The sequence below is a fragment of the Hibiscus syriacus genome, unplaced genomic scaffold (genome assembly GCF_006381635.1).
Source record: "Hibiscus syriacus cultivar Baekdansim isolate YM2019G1 unplaced genomic scaffold, ASM638163v2 tig00111318_pilon, whole genome shotgun sequence".
Taxonomy (NCBI): Eukaryota; Viridiplantae; Streptophyta; class Magnoliopsida; order Malvales; family Malvaceae; genus Hibiscus; species Hibiscus syriacus.
The window spans coordinates 259,964-277,245 of NW_024063058.1; the positions used below are offsets into that span (position 1 = coordinate 259,964).

Sequence of the window (17,282 nt, forward strand, 5' to 3'; positions counted from 1 at the left end):
ATATACACTGTGCGCCACAATGACTCTTGGAAAAAATGGTTGATAATGATATCATTTCTTACGAATAAAGATAGCTGCATAATCCAGTCCGGTTAATGGGGTGTGTGTGCCCCAATGGACACTATAATTCCCGAGAGTTACATACGCCTATCCAATCTCCACTTAACACATTATCACTGGAATAACTTATGGTGGACATTTGATCCAATCTATCTTTAGCTATGCTTGTCATCATGATGCGTAAGGTTTGGTCATAGTTTACCTTACACCATTTTTATGTTTATTAACTAAAAGTCAATACAGAAATAGGAAAATCCATGATCAGAAAATGAAAAAAAAAAAAGTAAAAGCATTATAGATTCCATGATTTATTTTTGATATTATGAATGGTTAGGGTGCGTTTGGTTCACGGAATGTAAAATTACCAGTGGGAATAAAAGATTACCAAGGAATAGGATTACTGGGAATGTTGTATTTTGTGTATGGTTGGTTTAGTAGGAATGTAAAATTATCGTGTTTGGTTAAAGGAATAAAAGATTATTGGAATGTATATTTGACCAAATTGTCCTTATTATATATTTGTATAATATTACAAATTGTAAAATATTTATATATTTTCTTTAAAAAATTAAATTCATAATGTTTATATAATTGTTTTACAAAATTAAAAATATAAAAAGGGTTTAATGAAAGGGTAAAAAATTTTAACCCTGAACTTCATATAAAATTTTAATTATAGATTTTTTTTAAATCTAAAATAATTTAAGGATAAATTTGTAATTTAACCTTCGTAGAATTTTTATTATTCAATGACAGAAGAATGATATTTTTGAAAAAAAATAAAAATTTAAGGGCATTTTAGTCCAAAACGCCGGTAATGTTACAATACCTAAGGGAAAAGAGGTAATGACATTTCCAATAATATATCCCAAAAAATCTACTATTGGTAATAAAACATTACCGGAAATGAGATTTCCAGCCAACCAAACATGAGAATCCCACAAACCTTAAACCAAACACCCTGGGAGGTGATAAGAACATGTTACTGTTGCATGCCGCTGCAACACTAGCAAAACAGCTTAAAAGTATATTCAAGTATTTTCATGCTTAAAATTTTGATAGATTTTTAATAATGTCTCGGTTATTTATAATTTTTAATAATTTTATACAACAACATCCAAACAACAGGTTTTATAAGTTTGATAAATAATATATTACGTGTAATTATGTAATGGTATTTTATAATGAATTATGATTTAGTTTATTATATATTTTGTCTTTATTTTATTCTAGTAGAATATATGTCATCGTTATATGTATATATAAAGAGAATAACAGATATTCTTTGGGTTCTTGGAAAAGCAAACGGTGGATATATTATTGACTACCGACCATTATTTATTGGTTCAACATTGATTTCATCTCCATTATTGACCTTAAAAAATGAGAAAAATCAAAGATAATAGAGCCGTCCTGATCACACGTGCGTCACTACTCAAATTAGAACAGTTTCGACTAGGGTGTAAACCAGCCGAGTCGAGTTTGAGTATTGCTGAGCTCGACTCGACTCGAAAACTCTGAAATGGAGCTCGACTCGAAAACTCGCGAGCTTAAAATTTTTAAGCTCGACTCGAACTCGAAATCCTGAATTCAAGCTCGTGAGCAGCTCGAAAGCTCGAAATGAAAAAAAAAATCTTAAACTTAACAAGATTGAATCCTCAAATTCAAACTCGAACCTAAACATTAAATACATGAAAGCCTTGTTGTATTTTTTAAAAAAAAATCAACACATAAATGTTAATATTATTAATAATTTATTTTTAAAAAATAAAATCTTAATATATTATATTTTCGAGTTACTCACGAGCTTTTCGAGTCGAGTATCAAGTAGCTCGTTTCGGCTCGTTGTCGAGTCCATTTGATCCGAGTATTTATCGAGCCTTGACCGAGTCGATCTCGATAGCTCGCGATCTGTCTCGTCTCATTTACAGCCCTAGTTTCGACATAACTTCTAAAATAATTGTCTAAATTATGTTTTTTTTAAATAGGTGTTTAAATTATATTTTTTATTTATCTATGTATTTAACATTACAAACGTTATTTATTTAGGTGTACGGGCCGTCAATGGCGTTAACTTACCTCGTTAAGTGACACGTGTCACAATCTAATGATTCTGAAATTTATTTTTTGACTCATCCAGGTGCTTAACATTACAAACATTATCCATTTAGGTGTTCGGGCCGTTATCGGAGTTAATTTCCCTCATCAAGTGACATGTATCACAATCTAAAATTTTGAATTTTTTTAAAATATTAAAAATACTATGATATTCATAAAAAACACTAACTTTTCTTATATTATAAAATAGCCCCAAAATCCCAAATCCTAACCTTAATCTGTCGCCGTCGCCCTTTCTGGCCACGACCATCGCCACCGACATAGTCCTACCATCCTCCTACTCATAGGTTATCGTAGTTTATGTCAATTGGCCGTCAGAATCGCATTTTTTATCTTAGGGTTTACGGGGTATAAAGCGTTGATTCGTCGTTGATCGGCCATCGATTGGTCATGATTTCATGGGTGGAGCTTCGTCGACGGCAAAAGGCGGTGGCTGGCGTGGATTAAGGGGTTGAAATGAAGGTTTTCAAAGTTTTAGGTTTATTTTTTTAAAAAAAATCTTTTTAAAAATATATATAATTTTAATTTTTTAATTTTAAATAAATTTTTAAAATTAACTGGTTGTGACATGTGTTACTTAACGGGAAATTAACACTGTTTACGCCCGGACACCTAAATGGGTAACGTTTCTAATGTTAGGCAACTAGATGAGTCAAAAAATAGTTTAAACACCTATTTGGAGAAATGATATAGTTTGAACACTTATTTTAGTATTAAGTCATGATAATAAAATGAAATGAAATACAAATTTAATATTAAATGATGGATAAATACTTTGCATTCTTTCTTTTGGTTTTTCAAATAATTTGACTTTTCAGTTAACTTAATTTATTAATTTAGTAATAATTAAGTAGGGAACATGGCGGATTTGTCCTATGTTTATTGAAACAATTAACTGGTGGTGCAGATAATATTTTTTTTTGCATCATCTTTTCATCACCGTACCGTCATGGCAGGTTTGTAAGGTTCTGCATGGATTTAACATTAATTAATTTAAAATATAAAAAAATGATCTTAATACTTGGAAAAAAGTTAATGATAAATAATTTAGTTATCGTGATAAAAAATGTTAGGATTGATATTTTAAAGAGTTTTGAACTTTGTATTTTGCGAATCCTTAATTAAAATCTTCAATCTCTGCGCAGATTGAGACAATATATCAAGTACAGCCTCGTCCATTAAGAGAAAGATAGCATGTGGTCTATTTTTTTTTAAAGAGGATACTTTATATTATAATTAATTTTAAAGTACATCACCTTAAAGATTTTATTAAAAAATCTCCTAACTCTAAATAAAGGAAAAAGAATATACCTTAAAATAATAAAGAACTTGTACAAATTATGCTCTTACATCATACAAGACATACCCCAACCCTATACCAATCCACAACCCAACCCATACTAAAGCCAATACAGACCAACCAGCTGCTAGTAATTAGAACTGAAGAAAAAGCATATTCTGGTCTAACACAACAACAGCACCAGTGGGATGCAACAGTACAACACCGAACAACCATATTCAACAAACCTGCTAAAAGACAACAGCATAACACTACACAACAACATAAATTCACTATCAACAAACGCCAAGAAATAGACTGAGGACTTCGCACAAAATCTTGAACGACCGGAATCAACGTCGGCCATAAAATGTTCGCCCAAACCCCTATCTGAATCATTATAATATTAAAAATTTGATCCATCGGAAAAAAAAAAAACTCCCATTGAACCTTGCTTTATTTCTGCACTGCCAAATTTTCCAGATCATACCAAAAAATCCCAATTCCCATAAAGACCGAATTTTTTGATTAAACCATACCTCAAGCAACCCTTTAACCTTCATAGGGAACACTATATTAACCTTCCACACACTACACCATCGTTGTCAAACTTGCCAAACAACATCATAATGAAACAAAACATGATTTACTGATTCCTGTTCTCGATTACAGAAAAAACAAAGAGGATGAACATTGCAAAGAATACCTCGTTTTTCAGCTCTATGATGATCGGCAACCTTTGATGAACTGCTCTCCACACAAACGCTGAAACCTTTTGGAGGGACAAATTTATACCACACCAATTTCCAAATAGGATCTTCCAACTTATTACAATATGATTTAGCGTTGTAAGTGCCATCAAATGAACCTAACCACTTTAATCTATCATCACAAGGAACAAAACTTATCGCTCTATTCAAAACTTGAATGAAATCACTCCATAAAGCCTTTTCCCAAACAAAAAAGGCCTTCTTAATTCAATCTTCCATTCCCAAACTCCAAAAACCCAATGATCGAACTCACTAATCTTTCCGAATTTATTAATTGCTATCCCAAATAATCTAGGAAAAGATGCTTTTAAAGAACCGGTTTCGTCCAATGATCAGACCAGAATTCGATTTTAGAACCATTACCCATCACGCAACTTACTTAAGACAAAAAATCAACCCCGATAGACACTACTGGATTTATAATATTACGCCAAACCCATGAAGATTTCCTAACATTTACAGCTTTTGGAAGAATCGAATTATGATCATATTTATACTTCACTACTACTATCTTTCTCCATAAGCTATCCCCTTCCTCACTAAATCGCCAAATCCACTTATTAAGCAAAGCACAATTCCTCGAGTTCACATCAAATATACATAGACCCCATACAATTTTGGCCCACAAATATTGTCCCACTTTATCCAATGAATGTCTCTCTTACTTTTAACAGTCTAAACAAAATTCGCTATACATTTTTAATCCTACCAGCTATGAACTTGGGATTGGGAATAAAGACATGTAATACATAGGTAAATTGACCAAAATTGATCTAATAAACATAAGTCTACCCCAAAAGAAAGAAGTTAACCTTTCCCGCTATCCAAACGAGAACTTTGTTCAAAATAGACTACCACAATGACTTAGAATTTTTTTTATGCCCTAGTGAGAGACCCAAATAAGTTGTAGGAAGATCTGCCCAACCACATAATATGGAACCTGCCCACCTCTTCATTCTATTTTCATCCACATTTATACTAAAAATCTTATTCTTCAAATTTAACTTCAGACCAGCAGCCATAATAGAATTTGTGGTCCCCTGCTTTTAATGGTCCTCCGAGGACCTTGAAATAATTGACAAATCAATAAAAAAATTACATTCATCTTCAAATTCCAATTTTATAATATAAAATTTAAACATAATAGTAGATCTATTCTTTTTTTTATCACTAAAAATATAATAAAAATACTATTAAAAGACAAAAATATAATACCATTTTAGACTAGAACGCTGAAACCGAGCAATAATGATTGTAGTTAAAAGCTTGACCTTTTCACCATCACAGCTCGAAAAGATAACAAAAATCTAAAAAAAAAACAGGGGAAAAAGGGTTTAATCATATATAAGACATACGTTGGAAATGACATCACCAGGTCCACACTCCAATAATATCCAAATTGTAATTAAAATAGCTGTAAATCCATTTCCTCTGGAAATTCCTTTCCCCACATCAGCAATTCCACCCACATTCTTTGAAGAATCACGTAGAAAAGGTTATAAGTACATATTCTTTATTAATATACCATGTATATTGTTCTACAGATTCAATTCTACCATAAAAAACGAACAAATAATAACTCCACAATCTCACTCGACCCTCTATATAAACCACATCTTTATTCTTCATTTTCCTTCATACCAAACACACACCAACAAGGAAGAAAAGAGTATAATTTGTTTTTTGTTTTCACTGCCATGGAGAAAACGCAAACACCCCATATAGCCATTCTGCCGAGTCCTGGGATGGGTCACCTGATTCCACTTGTTGAGTTCGCTAAGCGATTTGTTCAGCAACACAACTTCACTGTCACCTTTGTTATCCCCACCGGCAATTCTCCAATTAAAGCTCAAAGATCAGCTCTGGATTCCCTTCCGAGATCTATAGACTATGTTTTTCTTCCTCCTGTTGACTTGAGTGACCTGCCTCCGGGCCCGAAAATCGAAACGGTGATTTCTTTGACGGTGGCTCGGTCTCTGTCTTCCCTTCGGGATACTTTGGAGTCATTGGTTGCAAAGACGAAACTCGTTGGCTTGGTGGTTGATCTTTTCGGGACCGACGCATTTGACGTTGCTAGAGAATTCAACCTCTTGCCGTACATCTTTTTCCCGTCTACAGCCATGGCCCTGTCTTTGTTTCTTTACCTGCAGAAGCTTGACCCGATGGTTTCGTGCGAGTACAGGGACCTGCCGGAAGTGAGAATTCCGGGGTGTATACCGATTAAAGGCAAAGAATTGTTGGACCCTGTTCAAGATAGGAAAAACGATGCTTACAGATGGGTTCTTCATCATGGAAAGAGGTACAGATTAGCCGAAGGAATTATGGTGAACAGTTTCGTGGACTTGGAAGGTGGAGCTTTAAAGGCTTTGGAAGAGAAAGAGAACGGTAATCCTCCGGTTTACCCGGTTGGTCCCCTAGTTAACGTTGATCCGAGTAATAAAACCGACGGGTTCGATTGTTTGAAGTGGCTAGATGATCAGCCACATGGGTCGGTTTTGTACGTCTCATTCGGGAGCGGCGGGACCTTGTCATCGGACCAGCTAAACGAGTTGGCCATAGGGTTGGAAATGAGCGAGCAACGGTTTTTATGGGTTGTAAGAAGCCCGAATGATATGGTTTCTAATGCCACATTTTTCAGCGCGGAAAGCCAGAAGGACCCTTTCGATTTTCTACCAAAGGGATTCCTGGAGAGGACCAAAGGCAGAGGTCTGTTGGTGCCCTCATGGGCACCGCAGAGTCAAGTGCTGAGCCACAGCTCGACTGGTGGATTCTTGACCCATTGCGGATGGAATTCTATTCTGGAAAGCGTTGTTTTCGGGGTGCCCTTAATCGCATGGCCACTCTACGCTGAACAAAAAATGAACGCCGCGATGCTAACCGAAGACATCCGAGTGGCATTGAGACCCAAACCCAACGAAAACAGCTTAATTTCCCCAGACGAGATCGCGAAAACCGTCAAGGGTCTAATGGAAGGTGAAGAAGGGAAATGCGTTAGAAATAGAATGAAGGACCTCAAGGAAGCTGCCGCAAAGGCACTCTCCCAAAATGGGTCTTCCACCAACGCACTCTCTGAGGTCGCTATAAAGTGGAGGAATCAAACTCCCCTCTAAACCCCATCTTATCTTATTTTTAATTTCAGCCTTTTAAGTTGGTGCAATCTTAGCTTTTATGTATTATTTTCCAAATTCACTCTGTAAATGGTGCACTCCATATATGTTTAAATGTCGGGGAGTTTTTGTGCTGTAATTTTGGTTTCATCTCCCTTTTAACTTTCTCATTATTTTATGTAGTAGGTAGGACTGGTGTGGCCAATGCCCACTGTGTGGTATCGAATTGAAGTGTGTAAAGATCATTCAATCATGCCAAACCAGTGGATCCAACGACCAAAGAAAAACTCCTCAGTGATGCCCTCTCCATTAGCATTGATTGATTGTAGGTGGATGGTAAGTTTAATATTGTAGACACAGAAAATAATTTTGTCTCTATATTCAGAGGTTTTATCCGATAATCCTTAAGATTAATTTTGAAAATAAAAATAAATATTAAAATATGTTAAAAATGAGGAAGAAGATGGTAGGTGGGTGGTATTGACATGCAAATGAATCCAGTCCGCTAATATGTATGGCAATTTCTAGATTAGATTGCCAAAACAAACACGAAGGATTTTTATCATTGCAGTCGTGCTTCCGGAAAAAGAACCACGTTGATCACGTTGCAATGAAAAGAGGGACCGGTGATCCGTAAATTCAAGGTATCTACGGATCACCAACGTGATCAACCTGGACCTTTTTCCATTTTATCCAATCCAATTTTACCGTCTGAAACCCATGATATATCGGACACAAAATTAATGTTTCAACATCCGTCTCAAACGACATCAATTTCTTTTGTCGAAAGGATATTGCTCTAATTTATATCGATGTTGTTGTTCAAATGACTTTTGCTGCATAATATTGGGAATTTAATTAGTTTGAAGTTTAGCATTAAAGATATATTATTGAACATCAATTCAATAAAAATTTTAATTTTATTAGTTGAAGCCTTGAGTTTATATACATACATATCATTCTTTTATTTATGCTTATAACATATTTTAAAAAGAGAAAATAACTTCAGTGACCGAAAATATCTTATAATATACGATTTTAACCAACTTTGTTTGGATTTGCGAAAATGACCAATAAATTCGTAACGCGAACTCCAATTTCGCAATTCAGTTTCCAAATTCACAATACGAATTTGTAAATCGCAACACAGAAGTCAAATTCGCAAAGCGCGTTTATTTTCGCAACGCGAATTTTATTTTCGAATTCGAAACACAATATTTATTTCGCAACACAAATGTAAATAATATAATCATAAATCACAACCTAAAACCTTAAATCACAACTCAGTCTCATTTCTATCTCTCACTCTTTACGGCGACATCCGTCCCCATCTCTGACGAAATATGTCCCCATCTCCGACGAAATTCGTCTATCTCCATCTCTCAGAGCCACCCTTACAACCATTCACGGTCAGAAATGGAAAATCAACCACCGAGGGTTAGTTTTTTAATTATTTTTATTTTAAAATTTTTGTATTATTATTAGATTTTTCATATTTAAATTGATGATAAATTTACTGGTAATTTCAGTAATAGATTAACCATTTCACTTAGATTTCTTAGTAAATTCATTCGGTTGCTGCCAATACTGTTAAGCTGTTTAGTCTTTAACCCTGTAAGTTAGTATTTGTCTTTGTTTTGTCTTTTGGTTGAAGTAATGCAATTCATTCAAGTTTCAATTTGCAGAAGACTATTTGAAACTTAAATTTGCAACACGGAAATGAAAATCGCAACACAATTTTAGTTTCGCGTTGCGATTTTAAGTTTCAGAAACTATTCTTCTTCTGCAAATTGAAATTTGGCTTTGTTTTCACTGTTTAATATCATGTCTGTTTATAGTGTATACTTTGTAGTTTTTGGTATATCTAACTTGGTATGTTTATTGTTTTTGTAGAAATTTTTTTCGGCTTCATTGACCTTAAGGAATAAATTAAGCCTAGCCACTACAATTGCGTCGACGCTTACACCTGTACAAAGAAAATTTTTGAGGATACTTGCTTCGGGCGTATACTTGTTTTGGGCGGGAGGAGTTTTGCTTAATCACTGGTCTACGCTTCGGACAAGATGATGTAGGTCGGTACACTAGTCATATCGCCCGCCTATCATGGTTATCTCAGGTTTTTCCTAAGCTGGCAAAGGCGAAGCCGAGTTTATACGTCGACGACTTGAAGAGATTATTTGTTAAAGATGGTTTTACTCGGATGGATAACCTCGATGTTGTCCGAGTATGCCATTTATTACTTTTGTATACCAGCTTTTTAGGCAAAGAGGCCAGACAACCTATTTCTGAGGACCTAATATTATTGGTAGATGACCTAAATGCATGGAACCTGTTTCCGTGGGGTTCATATATATGGAAAACTACATGGAAAAAGTTGTCGTCTACCTTTGAGGACCGAAAAAGTTTACGTGGCCATGGTTCCAAATACACTTTGGCATGCTTTATTTGGGCCTTTAAGGTAAGAATTTCTATATAATGTTTCCAAAATTATAATTAATTATTTAACAATTACTAATGTTTGTGTATTATATTGTTTGTAGATTTGGATATTTGAGGCTTTTCCCAGCATACGGACATATACAATTAAAAATTCAAATGATATTCATAGGGCTATTTCCTGGAGGAGGATCTGACTGTTCGATTGGGAAGAGTTACTACCATATACGACGATGAATGATGTAAGTTAACACAAATACTACCATATATAAACAAGTTATTACTAGTAGATGTTTAACTTTGTTTGAGCTTTTATATTTTTAGGAGGCAAACTATCCATTACAGAGGTTGACACCCACAAAGGCTGAGCTTGCCACTGATTGGTGGCAAGCTAGTAAGCATTTTTTTGATGGCACAGATGATGAGAAGCCCCCACTTCGAGAGCTATCACCTCACCCAGAGCCATCACCTGATCGAGCCGATTATACACCTCCACAACGAGAGCCATCATCTATTCAGTCACATCATCGAGCCTCTTCTCCACCTCCACGGGATGAGTTAGGGGAGTTACGTGATGAGGTCAATGCTTTGCGTGAGGAGGTCGGTACTTTACATGAAGACAATGGTGCATGGCGTGATGAGGTACGTTCTTTACGTGGTGAGGTAGAGGTTTTACGCGATGACAATGGTGCTTTACGTGGTGAGGTATCTACTTTACGTGATGGGGTAGCCGCTCTACGTGAGATTGTTGTATCGTTGCAAAATAAGGTTCATACTCTACGCAATAAGGTAAGATTGTTTAATACTATACTAAAAATGCAAATAACCTTTTTTCGGCATTATTTATTTGTTTATTTACTGATTTATGCATTAATTTATTTTTAGCGGCTCGATAAGGTAGATGCTTTATGTCGGGTTTTTCTTGCACGACGGGGTTCATGCATCAGACGTCGTGCACGTGCCATTACGTCTCTGTTCACCCCAATAGTGCCAAGACTCCGTAAGAAGAAGCCTGAAGCACCTGTTATCGTTCAAGAGGCCCCTATCATCCTTCAAGAGGCCCCTCCCACCGTTCAAGAGGCCCCTGTCATCGTTCAAGAGGTCCCTCTCATCATTCAAGAACCCGATTCACATGGCATAATATGTCGATATATTGATAAACCCCCTCACGTGCCCGACATGATGGATGAGAGTTGGCTTTCGTATGAGTTACCGGTCAGTACCATTTCGGTATCTGAAGTGGAGAAGAGAACACTACCGGACACAATTCTGGATAATACCCTTTGGGCTAAGACCGCAGTTGATTTTTATCTATATGAGCAGAGCCAGGGGTGTTACACTGACATATGCAAACTCGACAATGATATGCATTTGTTTCTTGATCGGTCTTGGTGGGGTGTGTTATTAGGGGTTGAAGACAATGTCTATTTCAACAGGGGGTAAGTCTTATATTCTTCTTATATTGCATTTTGATTAATTTTTTTTAAAATTTATGAAATTCACTAATATATGTATTTTTTTATAAAACAACATATTGATGCATGTGTGTCACGTCTTCTGATAATAAGGAAATTGAAGAAAATAAAAAATACGTGATGGACTATTATGCCGACGTCTTTTCACGTAGCTCACTTGAAGGATCGGAGAGACACTTCATATGTGTTGGGTAATGGAAAAGCTAAACTTTATCCTGTGTGGTGGGAGGTCGATAAGCTTAGTATTTATTTTTGAATATTTTAAATGTGTTCATAAATAAAAATTTGATATGCGCAATTGAATTATTATTTATGATTGCAGGTGTTTATCCCTGTTTTGGAACGTCGTCATTGGCTTCTCGTCGACTTCAGCTCCCATCCCTGAAGATAATGGTATATGACAACATGTTGAATAACATACTATTATCTGATTTGAGAGATATTATTTGTAAGGGATGAGCGCTCATTTGGCTAAATACTTAGATGCAATTGATTATTGGACTAATTCTGAAACAAAAAGCCAAAGAAGTTCAAAGTTACAATGATCAGAGATGAGACCGTGCCACAACAAACGCAGGGAGCCAGAGGGGATTGTGGTCCTCTCGTATTCATGTGCTTGGAACCTTTAACGACAGGAAGTAAACAGTTTCTACCTCCCACAGATAGAGATAGAGGTGCAGTAGGCTTGTGGTTTCGACATTTTATGGCTAAAGCGATATATGCGAGACGTTGCCTACCTGCATCCGCGTGCTGAAAGTATGCATAAACAACACAAATTGGTAAGTTTGAGTAAGTGTTGTTAACATATATACTCTTTGTTGGTTTGAAAATGTTTGGTTAAGTACCTAGATAATTTGTTGTTTTTTGGTTTTAGATGTGTAGAAAGTGTTGTTTGAGAAAATGTTTGGTTTCTACAGGTTAATCCCGATCCTGAAGTGAGTTGCGTGAAATTGATGTATTTGTGCATAAACAACTGTCTGCGTGAAATTGATGTATTTGTAAAAGTTGATTTGTTTAATTGATGAGGAAATAAAAATTATTTTTTGCTTGTTTAATTGATTTGTAAAAGTTGATTTGTTTAATTGATGTGTAAATAATTCTTATTTTTTGCTTGTTTAATTGATTTGTAAATGTTGATTTGTTGTTTTAAATTTCAATCTGCATTATGTTGAAGGCAAAAAAGACCTGTTGAAGCTACACTTTCGCAACGCGAAAGTCAAATTCGTGTTGCGATAGTCAAATTCTCAACGCGAAAGCCAAATTCGTAACGCGAAAGTCAACTTCGCGTTGCGATTTTGCATTTCGAATTTGACAATCGCAACGCGAAAATCACAATGTGAATTTGACTTTCGCAACAATCGTAACAAAAAATATGATAAGTGATAACAACTGAGCATATCATAACAATGTTCAAACTCAAGTTACTAATGAATGTCTAACTGAAATGTATGCATTCACACATAAAATACACATAATACAACGTTTGCATTTAAAAATCACCTAAGTTAATAAGTCCCAAAAGGTGAAGCCGTTGTGATTGGGATTTTGATTTTGATTGCGATTTTGATTTTGATTTCCTTTTGCTTGGCACCATATGAGCTTTGGATTTTGATGAGGATCCATATTTTGGTAGAGGAAAAGATGATTGTGATGGAACTGGTGATCCACAGGTTAACCTTGTATGACCACTTTCTTTGCATCGACTACATGTCGATATCCTCTTCTCTTCACCCTTAGACGGTATACGATCATGATTTTTTGGTCGGCCATGTAGCCTGCTGTCCATGATTGGTGGCAAAACTGTTTGTAAGTCATCTGGTATGTCTCACTCAGAATGATATGGAATAGGGTAGACAATCTCGGCATAAGTCTGTCGATATACTTCTGTAGTGTAGCAATCCATAGCGTATGTGCTTGAATCATCTTGGTTTAGATGAAGAGCAACTTCTATAACATGGCCACATGGATAACCAGATGTTTTCCATTTCATACAACTACACGTCTTTGCATTTAGATTGACAAGCCCATTTAAGTTATTATCCAATACTTCAAACAAAGTGTTTGAACATGGTTCAACTCTCCATGACGTTGACTTCACAACACGTTTCGTTATCTTTTTTTTCAGTCCATGGTGTAACACGACGTTCCAATGTTCCTGTAAATTTAAATAAATAATACTTAGTAAAATATATGATAAGTTACTAATTTAAAGAAATAATATCTGTATGGTTTCTTTTTTTGTAGTATCACTTTTGAATAGAGGCTAAAAAAAACTCCATTAACATAGTAATGGGTAATTTTCGGGAATGACGACTTAGAGCGTTGATTGATTCTGCACTATTAGACGTCATGAAACCATATCTTGCTCCAAGTTGATGTACTCTTGACCATCTTTCAAACCCTACATCTTCTAGTGTTTGAGCACATTGAGGCAAAACACGTCTTAAACAATTTATATGCTTATTAAAATACACTTCCCGATAAGCTTTTACAGCCTTCTAGTATGTTCATTTGTGATTTTTTATACCAGCAGACCTTGATTTTAAATTTCTGTACAAATGAACACCACAAAGTTCATGAAAAGCATATGGGAAACACCTTCTAACAACGTTGTTAATTGAGTTTGCCCTATCGGATATGATTGTCAGATTGCTAATAGGACCTATACAAGCCCTAAGATACCCCATAAACCATGTCCCTGAATCAGAGATTTCAGATTTACCAACCTCGTAAGCTATTGGTAGTATCCCATTATTAGCATCCATGGCTACTGCTAATAAGTTTACTCCAAGGTATCGACCTTTCAAATGTGCTTCGTCAACTATAATAACTGGGCGCATGCAAGTAATAAACGAATGAATCTACAAAATAATATACAAGACATAATCATTTAAATGTGAAATGCATGTAACTAACAAAAATGAGTCAATAAAATTATATTGATTTACTAACCGCATCACCAATGGCGATAAACAGCAACTCAAAGCGTCCATTTCTATCTATTTTGATATGAGTTACCGACCCAGGATTTTTCAGCTTTAAATTGTGACAATAAGCCGGCAGCTGGGCAAACTATTCTTCTAGAGACCCCCTCAACAATTCCAAGGCATAACATTTGGCTCTCAAAGCTTGAGAATATGAGATACTAATCTTAAACCAAGCATTCATATCAGTCATAATTTCATGTCCCCGATATACCCTGCCATTCAAAAATATTAACTCGGCCAGAAAACCACCCAACACTTTTTTGTTTGCCTGTTTATGGTGAGGAAAAACTTGGGTTCTTGAACATGTATGTTTATCAATAAAAGTCCTAACTTGAAACATTTCACAATCTTTTATCCTCTTTGTAATTATATGCCACGTACAGTTTTTGTCATCATACACTTTGTTTCGAAACGATCTTTGCTTGATTTGTTAACTTTTAGTTGATAGTCATCTTTCACACATTTCGTATAAAAATCTATCTTCAAGTCTTCTTTTGTATCAAAACAATCATCTTTCTTGATACGAATAACTTTTGTGTAACAATCAACTACTATCTTTACCAACTATTCTTCCGGTATCTGAAGTAATTCTGGCATATTCCAGTTATACTCCCGTGGCATTTTCTTTTTTTTCTTTTCTTCGGGGACTTCTTTTTCTTTTTCTTTTTCTTCTTCTTCAGGGTTATATGAATTACAGAATGGATGTTCAACATGTTCATTCACAGTCGTAACTTCCTCCTCATTATTATCAACAACATCTTCCTCGGCAACGTCTGTTTCATCATCAAAATTCGGGTATTGACAAATATTAAAATCATTACACGCAGGGTCTGTTTCTTCTTCTGAAACATCATCAAAATCCGAGTATTGACCAAGATCAAAGTCGTGTATTGACCAAGATCAAATTTTGAATACTGACTAGTACTCACAATTTTTTCAGTTGGCTCATAATCGTCTAACTGGTCAATACGAAAACCGGAATTTGGTGCTGAAAGTTTATTGGGATTTGGATTAGGAAAAGGTTATGGGTTTTGAGATTGTGTTTAGTATTGGAAATGTGGTGAAATAAAATTTTCTTGGTGATGAAATTGTGGTGAAACCATTAAATTTTGAGGTTGATAACAACGTTGTACATTGTGATCATCATAAACTGGGGTTGAAGAACTTAGTTGATTACTACCCGCTACTGACCCAACTTCACTACTTCTAGGTTCAACAACATACAATGTAACATCATCTTCTTGCGAAACACTAATGTAAGCAATGAATCGTTCAATATCTTCATTGTCGGTTAACAAATAAACTTAACATTTTCTCTGATAAGATAGCCTAAATCCACTTAGAGGCTCTAAATTCAATTTCTTTGCAACACGTAACATTAGAGTTTCATAAGTTAACTTTTTTAATGACAGTTTTAGTTAAAGATTCATGAGTAAAGGCATATATTGTAAAACACCATGAACATTCTCCCATGACCCTCCAAAACATAAATCTATCCAAACATGATCAACATTAGATGATTTCATTCTACAAATTGTAAATTAATTTACTAAACAAACGAGCTATAAACTACATATCATCACTAACTTAGAGAAAAACATACCTTTATTACGTTGATAGTTGATAATTTGGGAGAGAAATCATTGAAAAATTATATAGAAATAAAATTATGTAAAAAACATTAGAGATGGGGAAGGATGTCGTTGGATATAGGAACGGATGTTGCCGGTAAGAGTGATAGATGGAGATGGAATGAGTTGCGATTTAGGGATTTAGGTTATGAGTTGATGCTGCTGCGTAGTTATATACCCAAAACATTTATGTTGCGATACTAAAACATGTTGCTAAATTAAAATTCGTGTTGCGAATTCGAAAATCGAGTTGCTACAACAAAATTCGCGTTGCGAATTCAGAAATCGAGTTGCGAATTTGAAATTCAATGTTGCGAATTTGGAAAATCGCAATGCGATTTACATATTCGCGTTGCGAATTTGGAAACTGAGTTACGAAATTGGAGTTCGCGTTGCGAATTTGTTGGTCATTTTCGCAAATCCAAAAAAAATTGGTTAAAATCGTATATTATAAGGCATTTTCGGTCACTAAAATTAATTTCTCTTTTAAAAATTATTTATGAAGATAGTATTTATGAAGCCGTGAGTTTATTAAAATAGAATGATTTAAAAAAAATCATAATTAAGTATATAATTTATTTTTTAAAAGGACAAATTCTTTGCGGCTATTGCATCATTATATATTAGGGGTGTTCAAATCCAATCCGATCCAAAAAAAATAATCGAAAAAAAAACCGAAACCGATTTAGTGTGTTTGGTTTTTTTTTTAAACCGAGCGGTTCAGTTCGGTTTCGGTTTGAATATCCGGAACCGATCCAAACCGAACCGAACCGATAGTTAGTTATCTCTATGCGACATCGTTTCAAGTTCTTGTGTAAAAACTGAACCCTAACCCATTTTCCCAATTTTCTTCGCGTATCCGCCTCTTCTCAAGTTCTCATCCTATTTCCTTTCCTCTGTCCTTTGACCCTTTGAACAGAAAGCCAAGCGGGGGGCGTTCTGATTTGCGACAATAGGTTTTAGCCTTAACCTCTTCTCATTCTATGGTTTTTTCAGCATTGCACCTTGTTTTCCTCCTGTTTTGCTTAATGCAATCAATTGCTAACCGCTTTATTTTTCGATTGCAGTTTGGGCTGAGTAATTTTCTTGTTTGTTTGCCGGGAAAACTCAAGAAAATGCTCTTCTGATTGATCGTTGTTTCAGCGAAAGGTGAGCCAAGTACAGTTCTTTTCTTTGCTATGGTGTCACCGAGATCATTTAATTTGACGAATTAATAAAAATTTTGTAAATTAAGAGAGGATAAAATCTTCTCATTATTCTTTCTGGTTATGTTCTTTTTGATCTAGACACATTTACAGGAAAAGAAACTTTCCTTCTTAAACAAAAGGCTTTCAGAAAGATATTTGTTGAATCAAAGCCTATGATTTTCATTTTTGCTAGATGGAGAACACAGTTTAAACATATACATATGTGGCTTAT

At 35.1% G+C, this 17,282-nt stretch overlaps 1 protein-coding gene across 1 annotated transcript; it reads left to right on the top strand.

The window, feature by feature from the left end:
- Positions 1-1,183: 1,183 nt before the first annotated feature.
- On the top strand, positions 1,184-7,418 carry LOC120158524 (hydroquinone glucosyltransferase-like). Its single transcript, XM_039169343.1, has 3 exons — positions 1,184-1,188; positions 5,028-5,033; positions 5,891-7,418. The coding sequence occupies exon 3, from the start codon at positions 5,925-5,927 to the stop codon at positions 7,335-7,337; it is 1,413 nt and encodes a 470-aa protein (XP_039025274.1). The 5' UTR covers positions 1,184-1,188; positions 5,028-5,033; positions 5,891-5,924; the 3' UTR covers positions 7,338-7,418.
- Positions 7,419-17,282: the final 9,864 nt, after the last annotated feature.

What these genes read in the sequence shown, in the direction of transcription:
- LOC120158524 (XM_039169343.1), top strand. Translation starts at nt 5,925, where the DNA reads ATGGAGAAAACGCAAACACCCCATATAGCCATTCTGCCGAGTCCTGGG.